This window comes from Podarcis muralis, chromosome 2 (genome assembly GCF_964188315.1).
Source record: "Podarcis muralis chromosome 2, rPodMur119.hap1.1, whole genome shotgun sequence".
Classification (NCBI taxonomy): Eukaryota; Metazoa; Chordata; class Lepidosauria; order Squamata; family Lacertidae; genus Podarcis; species Podarcis muralis.
In genome coordinates, this window is record NC_135656.1 from 33,319,501 (window position 1) to 33,336,037 (window position 16,537).

Here is a 16,537-nt window from a genome sequence, read left to right on the forward strand (position 1 = left end):
CAGAGAAGTATGAAAGGGGACCTACCAGCCATGAAGATGGTGAATGTTTCTTAAAACAGTCACTTTTCCACACACTTACCCATCTGGAAAGAAGTGCATTGTGACTGCAGGGACAATGAGTGTGACTCTATCTCACACACACAATTTGCTATCTCCTAAGAGATGATTAATTTAGCATGCCTTTGAAGTGACCTTGCGATCAGTTCTGAATTTATAACTTGGGTTGCAGAATTATCCCCCCAAAAAAGGGGGGGGGGAGAGATTTCCTCATCACAATAAGTCAGTTGAACCTGATTGAAACTAAATAGCTTCTATTAAGTAATCATCCTTGCAGAAACGAAGTATGAGAGAGGGAAAGAGGCTGTTTTTTGATGCAGGTGAAGCCTGGCTGTGGGAGCTAAGGAGAGTCCCAGGGAAATTACCACGGTAGCCAGCAAAACAAGTCAGATGCTCTCCATTATTGGTCCCCCTCTATTTGTCAATTTTCATGTATATGTCATAGCAGCATGGCTGCACATGATCCTTGACTAAAGATGGGTAAACCTGTTGCTTGTCAGATGTTGGTGGATGGACTCCTGACTCCCAGCCAGGTGGCCAGTCATCAGAAATGATGGGAGCTGCAGCCCAGAAACATCTGGAGGGCCAAAGGTCCCCATCCCTGCATTAGAAAGTAAAAACTTCTCTGCCATTTGGGCCAACTTCCTGTCTCTCTGCATTGCCCAGGGCTGGCTGTTTCAGTACTGAGAAAACCACCGATTAGAACAAGCAAGGAGTGATCAAATACCTCTTCCTTTCCCAAACCACTAGGTCTAGTGTGGTGCTGCATCTCTTTACAATTATCAACTAATTGACATGTATGGATCACCCCCTCCATGCATTGTCTATGTCTGCTTTGATTTCAATTGACAATGGATTTGTGACTCATTTCATACTTTTTTTTAACTCTCCCAAATGCATATCTAAAGAGGTTGCTCATTTTGTACATGTTGATTTCCTTCTCCGAATTTCTTCTGCCCATCTGCCACCCCAGTGCTCCAGTTTAACTCAAGTGCCCCATGTGTTATTTCCCCATGGTTTCTTACTGCAGAGTGACCCACACGTTGTGCTCTGCTTGGAGGTGTTCCACGACCATACAAAGACAAAATGCTTAAAGTGAAATCTGGGGGAGGCAATCTCTAGGACTGTAATCAAAGGGTCAACTCTGAAGTACTTCCAAGCGCTACGTACACAACATTCATGTGTAAAAATCAGAGCGCATTACTTGAACGTGTCAAGTCTCTTTAAAACCAAACATGACTTCTCCAGCAACTGCTCTCGCATGAAATACACCCTCCCCACACTGAAGCGATGCAAACACTTGCAAAAGCAAGGATGCTAAACTGGAATAAACCCTCAGGCAAGTCGGTTCACATGAACACAGCTTCAGAAGCAGTGTCATTTTAGATGTGAATCATCAGCAGGACCAGGGAACGAATACAATTATTTCCCATAACCTTAGTTAATGTTACACTGAATAACTGGTTAGGATGGCAGACAGTGCTCTTAAAGACTGCACTTTGGACATGTGTGGGATGGCTGAATTCATCCCGCTTACCTCTAAATGACTACTTGAAGTCAAGGTGGTAAGATATTGAGCTGGTTACGCTTCCCTGTTTGTGTAGCACACACTGTAATCCTGTAGCCAAGGGAGGCACAGTGGACCAAGGGTCAGGACTCTTAGGTTGCTACACAACCCTCAGTTTCTCAATAACTGCTAACAGGGAGAGCTTTATAAGGGAGGGAGTCCTACTGCTAAGGCCTAGCTGAGGTACTTAGTTCCGCAGGTGGCCAATCTGTATTGGAGGGCAAGGAAATGGGACCCCTAAAGGAATACCCCTCTCAATAACCAGATGGTTGGGGTGGTCTTAAAACTCACAGATCCTGAAATGCACCCCCCAATGGAGACCAGGGAATGAAAGGCTGGGAGAAAATAAACCAATTTAGGGTGACATGTTTATTGATAATTCAGCCTGATTTCCTTCTATATATAGAGAGAGAGAGATAGAGAGAGAGAGTTAGAAGGTACCCAATGGGCATCTAGTACAACCCTCTGCAATGCAGGAATCTCAGCTAAAGCATCAATGACTGATGGCCATCCAACCTCTGCTTAAAAACCTCCCAGGAAGGAGCGTCCACCACCTCTTGTGAGAGTCTTTCCACTGCTGAACAGCTCTTACTGTCAGAAAGTTTTTTTGAATGATTAGTCAGAATCTCCTTTCTTCTACCTTGAAGCCATTGCCTCAAGTCTTACCCTCAAGAGCAGGAAAAAACAAGCATGTGACAAGGCATCCCTCTTCCATGCGACAGGCCTTAAGATATTGAAAGAAGGCTATCCTATCTCCTCTCAGTCTCCTCTTTCCCAGGCTAAACATATCCAGCTCCTTCAAGCACTCCTCGTAAGGCTTAGTTTCCAGACCCTTGACCATCTTGGTTGCCCTCCTCTGCACACGTTCCAACTTGTCAACATCCTTCTTAAATTGTGGCGCCCAGAACTGGACACAGTATTTCAAGTGTGGTCTGACCAAGGCAAAACTGAGTGGTACTATTACATCCCTTGATCTGGACACCATACTTCTGTTGGTGTAGCCTAGAATAGAACTAGCTTTGCTTTTTTGCTGCTGCATCACACTGTTGACTCATGCTATGCTTGTGGTCCACCAAGACCCCTAGATCCTTTTCGCACGTGCTGCTAGTAAGCCAGGTATCCCCCATCCTATATTTGTGCAGCTGATTCTTCCTTCCTAAGTGCAGAACATTACATCTGTCCCTATTGAAATTCATTTTCATTTTGACATTGTGTCAAACCAAGCAATACTCCACACTTTCCAGTAGATTTCCATCCTTTACTTATTACAGAAAGTCTGACCTTTCCGGGGACCTCCAAAGCAACTGTAATTCTGGAATCACCCCTAGATGAATGTACTGCAGAAGCAGTAATGTTGGTCTATTAAGAAATTATAATAATAGGATGCTGACCAACCTGGACCTGGGCTTTCACACTAACTAGCTTTTCTGATTTCCACATATGCCTTGCTGGTTAGCAATCAACCCAATCAGTCAACTTCTGCCATGCTTTTTTTACCAGCAGTTCTGGTTTTTTGTTTGGAACAGACTAAACACAAGCAAAGTCCTTTTAGAAAAAGGAAAAAAACCACAACTTCCCCTGGTTTCCTCTTCAAGCATGCATCCTAGAGAGAGAGAGAGAGGCCAGAACGGGCAGAGATAACAGCTCATTAGTCACCAGGCAAAGCCATCTGTTCAGGGACTTATAAATCTGTTTTCTCCACTATGAAGGTGAGAGCTGAGGAGGGAGGCTGGCAAACAACTGAAGTTTTGCTCTCTACTCAGATACAAACATCCTGCCAGGGGCATCCAGGCACCTCCATGAGGAAGGAAATGCTTGCATCCTTTTGGAAAGGATGGTGCTGGCCTTCCATCTTCGGCTGAGGAAGCAAGGAGGAACACATGCTTCAGGAGCCTGTAGCCCAGGATATTTTCTCCCTGCCTGCCCGCCCTCTCTGGAGCAAAGGGGTTTTGTTTACTCGGAGAGCTGAACTCCCAGCAGCACCGAGGCAAGTGTCTCTGCTCCTCTCCAGTACGTTGCCCTCTCACCGTCAAGCCCACTGCATCGTACTTCCAAATGAAGACACCCCTAGAGACAAATACGTTTTCCCCACCTCGCACATCCTGGAAGAGAAAGAGAGAGTGACGAGACAAGGAAGGCGAGACAGGCTGCCAGAACACCTGTCTGCTGCTCCCCCCTTCCGCAATGTGCACGGCTGAGCATTAAGAACGGGCCTCCTAACTGGTGGCTGTTGCTGGCAGATCCATCTCTCCCAGAAGGAGCTCTTAATCTAGCCTGTGACAGGTGAGAAGGCATCCCTCCTGTCCCTCTCCTTCCTTCAGCTGCCAGTTAATGAACTCAGTGGCTCCTAATTGCTGCATGGTGCCAGAGCAATCCCTTCTGTTCGACCCACAGAGGAAAGAAAATAAATTACTCCCAACTTCTGTTCAACACTTCGGCAGAACTTTTTGGCAAAGTCTCTGCTTGCATGGATTCCCCGCTGTTCGTCGGGACAGGCGCTCTTATATTTCCAGACTCTCGTCGCCATGTTGCTTCATCTCCACCATTTGCGCTTGCTGGTAAAACCAACAGATTATCACGGGAGCTTTCAAGACATCCCGTACTTCCAGGAGATAAACAAAACAGGCTATCTTCTGCATCCAGGTGGTACTCTGCCACACTGCCTGCGTCGCTGCAAGTCACAGCCCAAATTTTCACAGGTCTTTGGGATTACTTTATTGTGGATTTGACCACTCAAAATCAAAATAGGTTTGTTACAGAGTACCAAACATGCACGTAGGGCTTAATCCGTCAGCTACCTTCTAACAAAGCTGTAACCAATATGGCACTCTTTGGATGTTTGTTTGACCACAGCTCCCATCCAGACACAGTGGAGAAAGCCAGAGATACTCTTCATGGGTTTGGGGGCAAAAGTGGAACATACCCAAATACAACCAAAACAGCAGGAGATTAAGATCCACTATGATTTTTTCAAAACAAAACACAAAACTGGGATTTTTAAAAAAATAATGCAGCCTGTGAAAGAAAATAAGAGATGCAAGTGGTACCCAGAACAGAAATACATTAGTAGAGACTGGGGATAGGTAAAGGGGGGTGGAAATAAGCCAGGTTGGTTCTGGAGCAGGGGCTGGGATGGTGAACCTACGGCACAGACCAGGCAAGGGACAAGGGTGGTGCTGTGGTCTAAACCACTGAGGCTCTTGGGCTTTCCGATTGGAAGGCCAACGATTCGAATCCACATGATGGGATGAGCTCCCATTGCTCTGTCCCAGCTCCTGCTGACCTAGCAGTTTGAAAGCACACCGGTGCAAGTTGATAAATAGGTACCGCTGCAGCAGGAAGGTAAACGGCGTTTCGGTTCACTCTCGCTTCTATCACTTTGTTCAGAAGCGGTTTAGTCATGTTGGCCACATGACCCAGAAAGCTGTCTGTGGACAAACGCCGGCTCCCTCAGCCTGAAGCGAGATGAGCACCCCAACCCCAGAGCTGCCTTTGACTGGACTTAACTGTTGAGGGGTCCTTTACCTTTTTACCTTACAGACCAGGCTCATCAAGCTGCTTGAAGCGGCCTGCAAGCCCCATGGCAAAATTGGCAGCACTTCTTCCTCTTATAAAGGGGCCTCTCTTGCCCCTTGTGTGCAACAGCTCCTAGGAGGGTTTTAGCGCTCAGGAAATAGGAATAAGCACTCTGACCTAGCAATGGGAGTACACAAGAAGGAGGAAAGTCATGGTAAACAGAGGGTTTTCCTTCCTATTGCAGGGCTGGGGAAAATCATAGGTAGCTAGCTGCTCAAAATTGATGCTGGCTACTAGGAACTGGAAATGTTGTACCACTTTGCTACTGGCATCTAAAACCCTGCCACATAGCTCTTACAAATTGAAGCTTGGGATCAGAATTTTGCCTCCTAGCGCTGCTGCATGCAACCAAAGTGTTTGATTCCATACTTTCAGCATGACTGTGGTTTTTGGACTTCCTTATTTTGTGACTAACAGACATCAGCACAGTGATTATTCTAGGTCTAATTACATCCATTTTTACCAGCACTCCTATTTTTTGGCATCGTATGAGCCACGTCACGCCATGTACAAAATGTATAGCCCACGACTTATGATAATCACACATGCATGTAACAGGCTACAGCTTCTCAATGCATATATGCTGTAATCACATATGAATGTGGCTTTGCACACATAGAAATTGTGAAATGTGTGAAGTGGCCCCTGAGTTCCAGAGGCTAACCGTGTTCTTCTGTGTTTAAAAGTACTTTCTTTTGTCTGTCACCTGCTGATCTGTGAATACAGTGGTACCTCTGGTTACAAACTTAATTCGTTCTGGAGGTCCGTTCTTAACCCGAGGTACCACTTTAGCTAATGGGGCCTCCCACTGCTGCCGGCGCGCGATTTCTGTTGTCATCCTGAGGTAAAGTTCTTAACCTGAGGTACGACTTCCGGGTTAGAGAAGTCTGTAACCCAAAGTGTTTGTAACCAGAGGTGTTTGTAACCTGAGGTACCACTGTATACGAAGCTGACATATACCAGCCCAGACGATTTGTCCATTAAGCCCAGCATTGCCTACTCTGCCAGCAGCAGCTCCCTAGGGGACTCAGGCAGAGAAAGGTATTCCCCATCACCTGCTATCTATTCTTCTTAGTTGGAAATACGGAACCTGTGACTTTCAAAGCGTCCAAAGCATGTACTCTCCACCACAGAACTGCAGCCCCTCCTTTCTCCAGATGAGATGCCTCAATTATTGTGCCGGGGGCACACATTACGTAAGAATGAAGGCTTGCCCAATCTAGCTACCAGAATAAAGAATTAAAGAAGATACACATTATTTTCCTCCTTCCTTTTTCTTGTGCTGAAGCTGTGGCCTCCCCAGGCTTACAGACAAATATACCTCCCACAACTGTAGGAGAATTGATGTTCAAACCATCTGCCTTTACAGCATTGGTGCACTTGGAGTTGCATTTCTTCTTCTGTAGCCAACAAATACTGGGCTCGTTCTCTGGGTCTTATGTATGTGTAGCGAAGGGGCTAAAACTCAAAGGGGTCAACAGCTAGTTCAGCCACCAGATCAATCGATTCAGAGTACAACGATGCGTACATGATAGGCTCAGCATTAAGCTAAATGCCTATAGCCAATATAGATGCTTTGAGATACTTTCAAAATAAGAGTCCAAGAATCTTGACTGATAGAAAAAGCATTTCAATTCATTCTTTTTGTTTCAGAATGTTTTCTTTTCCTCGCCCAAGTATGCGCCAGGATGCAATATTGATACGGAATTCTGCCCCTTTCCTTTGAGAATGCCCTCTGATATAAATAACATCAGCATAAAGTATTCATGGAGATGCTTCTTATTTCTCTAAACCTGAACACCAGGCAGATGTTTTAGATGAGGCTAACAACATGATATGGACATGCTTCAAGTACCTGATGCTCCCAAGCCACATCACAACCATGTTTACTGAAGAGTGTTGCACAGAGAGGGCTTACTTTCAAGCCTTGTTTTATGCTTAGGAGGAATGGAGCCTGATCCAATATATGGGGTCCCCCCCTGAAATACATTCCGCTTATTTCAACAATGGGACTTCTGTGTGCACAGGGACTGCAGTCTTGGGTCATTTGGACATTTTTGTTTAGCTTTCATCCAAACAATAGACAGGTTTCTATTTATCCCCGAAAGCATGCACAAAAAACCATGCCCAGGCAACAAGAAGAACAACATATTCAGTCCTGACAATAAATAGCTGCATCTACCTGTACTTCACCTATGCTTTGGAGAGAGACATTTTTATTGTTATGAACTGCTAAGATGAAAGTAAGAAAATGTCACCCTTTTAACACTGACAAAAGATGCTTCCTTTTCAATTCAGCCCATCGTGCTGAAGCCTGGGTTTTTATATAATATAGAGAGAAACATCCTTTAAAGAATTGTTCTTTGAAAAGAACAGTCTCCGCTTCTTGTCCCAATGTCCATTGCTCAACATCTAGATCTCTTTCCGTGAAAAACATGGCCCACAGTCAAGACCAGTTGACCCTACTCAGATTTTGAATTGATTCTTTAGTAGGGATTTTTTGGGTCTCGCCGCTCCCCCTATATACTTAGCAGCAACCTATCATCTTGTGATAATGCTTGCTCCGAAATAACCTGAACCTCAAAAAGTTAGGAAGGCAGGCAAAAAGGAAGGAGCGATCAAAGGGGAGCTTTCCAAAAACAGAAGCAGAGCCAGAAGAAAGCTGCTTTAAGCAGAAGCTAGACAGTCCAGTGGGTAAATTTAACCATCTCTCCTGGGAAGACAAAATAGAGCTGCAGGCTGCAACAGTGCTTCACACATCATGAAAAGAAACCCCAGATCAAAGGTCTCAGGAGAGGGACTGATTTTGCAGCATTTAAAATCAGAGCACATCATTGCTACAACTTCATAATAAAGTCAGTGGCACTTTGGAGGAAAAAGGCCAGTGAATTATAAACTTAAACCAGGTGTCATAACTGGGCTTTAAAAGATTGTTGTTGTTGTTTTAGAGTTAATTCAGGCTGTGATCCTATACTCATTTACCAGGGTGGATAGGACGTGCTTCTGTGCAGGCTTGCATAAAAGACTGCACTGCCTATTATGGGGCAATTGGACAGTTAATTTTGCAGAAGCTGTCAATAGGCTATTCAAATATTTTGCTTGTAATTGATTAAAGTTACATGTCAGGGTAGAATTCATTTTATGGCTATTTTACACAATCAGCAGTAAATGAATGCTGACAAGTTGTCATTTGATAAAATCTTCTTGCAAATTTATCACTGGGTTTGTACCACTTCAGAATGCAGCTGGCGACCGGGGGGTGGAGGTGGGGATCATGATGTGACCGAAAGCTCTATGTCAAGAACTCCCCAGCCACGAAAAACGTGGCATGGAGAAAACATCTTGGCTACCCTTCTGAAGCGGCAGCCCCAAGACAGCTCTACTATGTGATTCTTCTTGAACACGTAAACTGGTCCCAAATTCACACTGCTGCCTAGAGGATCAAGCAAAGGCCACCCATCCCCATCTCCTCAATGTAACACTTCAGTGGCCATATAGTGTGAGTCTACCTTATTCAACACCTGATCTCTCACTGTAGAAGACCAAGGCTCTACTGTACTTGCAGAATCAGGCAGACATCGTAACGGCAGAGATTCTTGTGGAAAGGATTCCGACATTTCTTTATGTCTCGGCACTATGGCTTGTCCAGTTGCGATCAGCCAGGAAGCAGCATGCGCATATGTGAAAGGATGCTGCACTCAGCTTTGCTAAACTTGTTAATGGGCTCGTGTTCTCACACAATGCATTGGGTGGATGCTCTATCCTCTGTACAAAAATGCCAATTATATTTCCCCCCCTTTTTCGCAGAATTGGAGGCAAACAGCAGGAGACCAGGCAGCCAACTACAGACTATAAATGGACAAGGGTGGAGAGTTTCAAAAGATCGTTCCCTTTCTGTTTTTAGAGAACATATTATTAAGATGCCCATAACATCCGATTTCCCAAACCAGGGAGTGAAAATAGATCTCCCATTGCATGCACTATGCCAGATGTGTGTGGTAGAGACAGGAGGGATCTAGTCTATCTAATCCAGACAGACCACGTCTGCCACAGTAAGCTGTTTCTTACATAAAAGCAGCAAATCTAGCTCAAGATACAAAGCAGATGTTCTGCGCCAGCAGACTTAGGGAGCTGAAAATTCCAGTGGGACTTTGAAAAGCCTCCCTAAAGATGATCAAGAACGTCAGAAAAAGCACTTCAAACAATGCAAATTTGTATGAGTAACTAAAAGGTTCACTATCTTAGCCCGAAGCAATCCAACTTCTTTAGGTGTTCAAAAGTATTTTCAAGCATTAGACCAGGGGTGAGGAAACTGTGACCATTCTCATTCCCATCATCCCTGACCACTGGTCATGCTGGTTGGGGCTGATGAAAACTGGAATCCTACAACAAATACAAGACCACATGAAAATGCATCATGCTCCTCCACCCTGATTTTATGCTAAGTCAGACACCACAGGAACCGCAGAATGGTTGAGCTTTGTGGTGTTTCAGTTCCCTCATACGTAACCAAGTGGTCACTTCTGTAACATTCAAATTTACTTCTTCAGTAAACTTGAGGAGGAAATGCAGACCTACTCTGGAAACAGTTCAATGTGTGTCCAGATCAGAGGGTAAAAAAATTAAAACCAAGCAGAGAAGTAAGAGGCTGGGTACATTTCAAACCTGATTTGACAGAGAAGGGAAAAACCCAAACTGACTCAAGCTTTGAAAGCATGGTCACGTGCACAAATAGGTGTGTCACACTCTTTTTGTTTTGCTATCGGCCAAAGCCTGGCATCTCCCCATTCCTCTAGGTTTGTACAGACAAGAGAAAACTAATTTCTGCCTCTCCCATTTCCAAAGTAATTATTGGCGCGAACTAAGTTGTCCACCCCCACTTCTAAAGGTCAGTATCCTACAGCTGCTATGCAGGGGTTGATCTTAAGTAGCTCCATGTAGTGCCTGTTACCATGTGCTGAGTCGCTTTGCATGAAGCAGCTCAGCCCATTCAAACAGTGAAGACTGGAAGTTGAAACTGCTTTTATCATCCCATGGTGAAAACAATCAAATTCACATGGTGATTCTCTAGTACACACAAACCGCTCACTGAGTGGTAGCATCTGCTTCAATGAGCGATTCAAAGCGATGTAAGCCAATACTGTAAGATACGGCAGCCTGCAAACTTCCCCAGGTATTTTTCATTCCACCATCTCCGTATTCTGCTGTGTTACACCTCCCAAATACAGTGGAGTGGGCACTGCTTATTGGCAAATGGTGGCATAAAGTCTCCGCTTAAAGCGGATGCATGGTCTCTGATAGGAAGCGCTGGGCTTGACGGACACTTGGTCTATTCCAGGAGGGTCCTTCCTACGTTCTCCCCCCTCCCCCAGCAAAATGTGTCAACTGGCCAGTAGATGCCATACTCCGTCAAGTCTAAATTGCAATACAGTGGTACCTCGGGTTAAGTACTTAATTCGTTCCGGAGGTCCGTTATTAACCAGAAACTGTTCTTATCCTGAAGCACCACTTTAGCTAATGGGGCCTCCCGCTGCTGCCGCGCCGCCGGAGAACTATTTCTGTTCTCATCCTGAAGCAAAGTTCTTAAGCCGAGGTATTATTTCTGGGTTAGCGGAGTCTGTAACCTGAAGCGTATGTACCCCGAGGTACCACTGTACCAAGTAATACCAAGTAATGAGCACACTAAAGGCATACAGTATACGGTATGTCTCCATAGCAAACGCCCCTTACACCTGCAGGTCCCCAGCCACCCCTCATGCCCACTATCAGCTTCCAGCAACTTCGCAACATGCCTTCCAGAGATAAGCAGCAACTAACTTGGGGAAGTGAGCTCCGCTGCCCCCAGCCCCTAAACTTCGGAGCAGACGTTCACACAAACTGGGCTGACCCAAAAAACCCTGATGCATCACCCCACTACCTCCCGAGGCACCCTCTCTGCCTAAGAGAGGTTTCAAATCGAAACATTACCTGTACGCAGGCCTTGCCGTCGCACCCCACCCGAGTTACCCAGCGCCACAAACGCGCGCAGCTGTCCCGACCTTGCCGCCACTTTGTAGTAGTTTCACGTAGCCCCCCATAGCACAACCCGTCCGTGGCGAGGTACCAACCACGGGCCCGGGGCTACTCGCCTTGCTCCCGAAACCAACATTTTATATATATATGTATGTAAAAAATTTTTTACATATATATATATCTCGGCATAAATCTCTCTCTCTGTGCATGCCTTCCGTGTCACCCTGATGTTCCAAAGAGCACCATCACCGCCACCCTTAAATCCCTCGCGCGCCCTCGGGCGGCGGATTGACCCGACCCGCCATCCCCGGAGCAGAAGCCACCCTGGCCGGCTCTGGGCACCGCTCCGCCCTCGGCGCTCCCTGGCCGCCCGACGCCGGCTTCTCCGTGGCCCCGGGGGCTCTGCCCAGACCCCTTTGGCTCGCCCTCCGCCGCCGTCGCGGGAGGCAGGCGCCGGCCCCTTGCCCTGCCCTGCCGTGCCTTTACCTCTCCCTGGTCCTCTTCCTCCAGGTTGCTGAAGCTCCACACCACCAGGCCCTGGATAAGCAGGATGGCCAGCGCCGTGGCGATCGCCAGCTTGTAGCGGCGGACCAGCTTCTGCACCCGGACGCTGGCCACCATCTTCATTCCAAGGCGGCCGAGGGAGAGGGAGAGGGAGGGAGGAGGGGGGGGGGAGGAAAGAGACAGAGAGAGGCAGAGAGAAGGGAGGAAGGAAGGAGGGAGGAGGGAGGGAAAGAAAGAAAGAGGGCGGCGGAGTCGAGAGAGCCCTGCAGACCGCGGGAGCGAGCACGCACGGCGCGGTAGGCGCCGAGCACCCGCACCGGCGGGGAGAGAAGCGAGAAGCTGCACAAGCGCCCTGGAGCTTTTTAAGGCGTCGCTGCAGAACTCGGGGGCGGGAAAGAGGGGTGGCTGCTGCGGGGCGCCTGGGGGCGCTCGCCTGTCTTGCAGAGGACGCTGCAAGTGCAGCAGCTTAAGAAAGGATTCCTTCTCTCTCTCTCCCACAGTTCCTACGTTTGTGTGTTTAAATATTTTTTTTATTAAAGATTTCCTTGGTTTGCAAAAAAGGACATGCCTTGTCTCTTTTTTCAGGTTGTAGAATCTTTCTTTCTTTTGCCTTTGAAGTGAGAGCCTGTTTTCAACGCTCCTCTTCGCCTCCGCGCACAGCGTTTAGCAAACTAGCCCTTTGCACTTTCGCTTAAAACACAAACACACACAACATTGAAGAATGCTCACATTCTGGCTGTGCTAAGAGGATTGGGGCGGGGGGGGGCTGCAGTTCAAACAACATTCAGCGACACCGACGACCCGGATGAGAAATGTGTGGCCCTTTATTTATTTTTATTTATACACTGCTTGTTTGAAAAAAGCAAAGCAAAGCAAAGCAAAACACATCAAAGGGGTTTCCGAAAGACGAATGGGGGGGGGGGCAGGTCACATACAAAAGATAGAATTGCAGATTTAAATTACCTCAGCTTCCTAGAGGTTGTTGGGACTCACAACTCCCATCAGCTCAGGAAGCATGGCCCATGGGGAGAACAACAAAGGCAGGTCACAATTCTCCATACCTGGGATAGAAGGTTGTTGGAAAGCAGTGGAAACAGGTGGCCTGTATTCCAGGAGAATACAGTGGTACCTCAAGTTAAGTACTTAATTCGTTCTGGAGGTTCGTTCTTAACCTGAAACTGCTCTTAACCTGAAGCACCACTTTAGCTAATGGGGCCTCCTGCTGCTGCTGTGCCGCTGGAGCCCGATTTCTGTTCTTATCCTGAAGCACTATTTCTGGGTTAGCGGAACCTGTAACCTGAAGCGTATGTAACCTGAAGTGTATATAACCCGAGGTACCACTGTATCAGGAAATAAGACACTGATTCAGTGTTTTGGTCACTCAACGGGTTTTCAGTTTCATCCAAAGGCTGGGGTTGGTTGGGCCTACTACTGAATAGGCTTCCTGATATATGTACAGGGGGTGACAGTCTGGTGCAGCCATTTCAATGTGGTATGAAAGTGGTGTGTTGCTTATGGAAAGGACCAGTGGAAAGTTGCTATGTTTCTCCAGCCCAGAGAGATACTGCAGGCGGGAGTGGGCTGGGATGCCTCTCCAATTGCCCACTTCCATGTTGCAAAGCTGCAAAGTGTGTTTGTCAACCCTCTTCCAGCAGTTTTATTCCCTGTTGGTTAGATTGAGACACACACAATTTCATAATTTCCAGTCTCAAATGGTGTTTGTTGGAAGGTTACCTCCACATACTTCCTTTCTGCTCATTTCCTCCCTATGCATTTTATTCATGTTAAAACTGGGGCCACGATCCAACAGTTAGGTGCACTTCACTTCATTAAGATCTATGGGTTGGTGAAGTCAGAATAGACCCATTAAAATCACTTCATAGAAGTGTTTCTATGTCTGCTTCAGATTGCGGCCTTCATGTAAACAATTACCATTCTACTGTCATCTTGATTCTTTGCTGCCTTGGGGCGGGGGATGGCAAGTTCTGATTTGTTACTAGGTCAAGTTCAAGATTTTCTTTTTGTTATATAAAGACTATTAGGCCTTGGGACCTAAAACACCAGTACTTCAGTTGTGACTGAAAACCAGGTTCTGATAAAGCAGAGACCACTAATACGTGATGTTGTTGACTTCCCTTCAGCCCCCTCCAGCATGTCCAAATGGTCAGGAGTGATGGAAATGGTTGTCCAATGATTTATAGAGGACACCACATTGGCTGCCCCTGTGATAAAGCTACCAAGTAAAGGCATGATAGGAAAGAAGGGATTTCTAGATTCCCAGGTCTTAAGACTGACCATGGACTGTACTGGCTGGAGCTGATCTGAGATATTACTCCACAACACCTGAAGGGCACCATGTTGACTATCCCTGGGCTACAGGATCCCTAAAGCGCTCTAGTTTTATGTCCCTGACACCTCCTCTTTTCTTGTGAACAATTTTACTGTGTTTATCCTTGAGCTTATTTAAATAATCCTTGCTGAGGCAGAATTGCCCCATCCTTGATCAAGGAGAGTTATATCTGGAAGCCTCTCTGAACCTTTTTATCCTTCACCCATTTTTCCTGAGGATAAATCCAAAAGTATACCTGTACCTGAAGCAGGCTAAACTGGTCTCTAAGCTGTTGTGATAGCACAATAGTTGCTGAACAGGCCTCATAAGTTTCCTTATGTTTGAGCTGCAATAAGGAATCCTGATATATGTTGGGCAACTGAAGTTGAGTGAATTCTCAGTGAGGCTGTAAAATTATATCTGGACCGTTAGGCTTCAGCCAAGGGCTCACATGATTTAAGACTCACCATACAATATAATGATAATAAAGATACCCTGCCACCTCTCTCTGCTTATCAGTGGATTTGGTTGATTCAATAATGTATATTATTCCCCTTTAAGATTCATCCCACATATGACAGTAATGGGTTTTATTTTATTCTATGTTTAAAAGTATACTCAGCCTTCTATTTTTATTGTACCAGCCATATATAGATGTGTGTGTGTGTGTGTGTGTGTGTTCTGCATAAAGAAAGCCAGGGAGAAGATAAAGCTAGAAACATTTCCCCCAACATAGTTTTCTATGAGAAGAGTTGTGGGTTATTTTGTCTGGAGGAACATTCTGTGACGTGAAGCCTTGCTTTGCAGTCTGTACAGACACAGGGTTACAACCTCACTGAAAAATGAAGCCAATAATCTCAAACATATTTCGATCATACTGCAGGTATGGCACAGCCTGGATCATAAAGTGGGAGGCCAGCTCTGAGGAGTGGGTGTTGATTTTTTTTGTAGACTGAAGACCAAGAACCACATCTTGATCTGTACCCGTTCGATCAAACAGTGGATACTGGGAGAGCTCCCTACAAATGACACATTATGAATTGAGAAGTCAAAAATTAATTGATTACACATTATGAATTAATGAACTGTGAATTATGAATTAAGTAAATTATTCAATGTCAGTCACAGTTCACTGAAGTTTTCAGAGGCCATCATTTGGAGCCTTCCAAAGAGCTCTCAAAGGAAATGAATGCTCAGATCTGACCGACAGATTAGAAATGCTGTGTTGGCTTCAGTGTTCTTATGGCAATTCAGGCCATGAGCCTGGGCTTGCTATTGTGTTGGTTCTGTTTGCCAAAGCTCTACAGTTTAACCAAAATCTAGGCTAGTGTACAGAAGATACCCAGGTATGGTAAGACAGTGAGGCATCTACGGCAATGAGCTCCAAATGAACTAAACCAGAGTACAGTGGTACCTCGGTTTATGAACTTAATCGATTCCAGAAGTCTGTTCTTCAACCGAAACATTTCTTAAACCGAGGCACGCTTTCCCTAATGAGGCATCCTGCTGCCCGTGCCTTTCCACTGTTCGGATTCCGTTCTTGGACTGAGGTAAACTTCGCAAACCGGGACACTACTTCCGGTTTTGTGGAGTTTGTAAACCGAATTGTTCATAAACAGGACTGTTCTTAAACCAAGGTACCATCATTCAGAAAGCTGGTGTAGCATTGAGGCTAAGGCTATAGCCCTATACCCATACCTGGGACTAAACACCATTAACCAGGACTTACTTCTGAGTAGATGCAGTGAGGATTGTAGCCTAAGACACTGGATGACTTAGATATCAGAGATCTACTCTACATGGAACCCAGTGCAATCCTATGCATTTCTACTCAGATGTAAGTTGCACTGAGTTCAGCAGGGATTAAAGGTAAAGGGACCCCTGACCATTAGGTCCAGTCGTGACCGACTCTGGGGTTGCGGTGCTCATCTTGCTTTATTGGCCGAGGGAGACGGCGTACAGCTTCCAGGTCATGTGGCCAGCATGACTAAGCCACTTCTGGCGAACCAGAGCAGCGCACGGAAACGCCGTTTACCTTCCCACCAGAGCAGTACCTATTTATCTACTTGCACTTTGACGTGCTTTCGAACTGCTAGGTTGGCAGGAGCAGGGACCGAGCAACGGGAGCTCGCCCCGTCGCAGGGATTCGAATTGCCAACCTTCTTATCGGCAAGTGCTAGGCTCTGTGGTTTAACCCACAGTGCCACCCACGTCCCATTCAGCAGGGATTACTCTCAGGTATATTATGATTGCAGCATAAACTGTTTTAATGCACGGTGCCTCAGTCTCCCATCTGCAATATGGGAATAAAAACACAGAATCTACTTTACAAGGTTGCAAGATAATATATGAGAAGTGTTTGAGCACTCTCCAAAGCACGATACAAATGCAAAATGCCATTATCGTTATCATTTATGTTATTTAAGCCTGCAAGGAAAAGACAGGCTGAACTCTTTGAGCAAAGCATCCTTTGTTATCTTTAGAAGGATGCT

At 46.0% G+C, this 16,537-nt stretch overlaps 1 protein-coding gene across 3 annotated transcripts in view; it reads right to left on the reverse strand.

The window, feature by feature from the left end:
* Positions 1-12,005, reverse strand: part of XYLT2 (xylosyltransferase 2) — a 36,304-nt gene extending 24,299 nt beyond the window's left edge. For 2 of the 3 annotated variants that reach the window (XM_028716788.2, XM_028716787.2), the window contains exon 1: positions 11,699-12,004. In XM_028716788.2, coding sequence (XP_028572621.2) covers positions 11,699-11,839 — 141 coding nt within the window. In that variant the 5' untranslated portion in view covers positions 11,840-12,004. Of the gene's footprint in view, positions 1-11,698 lie in introns of all 3 variants that reach the window. The other variant, XM_028716789.2, reaches the window with a different exon arrangement.
* Positions 12,006-16,537: the final 4,532 nt, after the last annotated feature.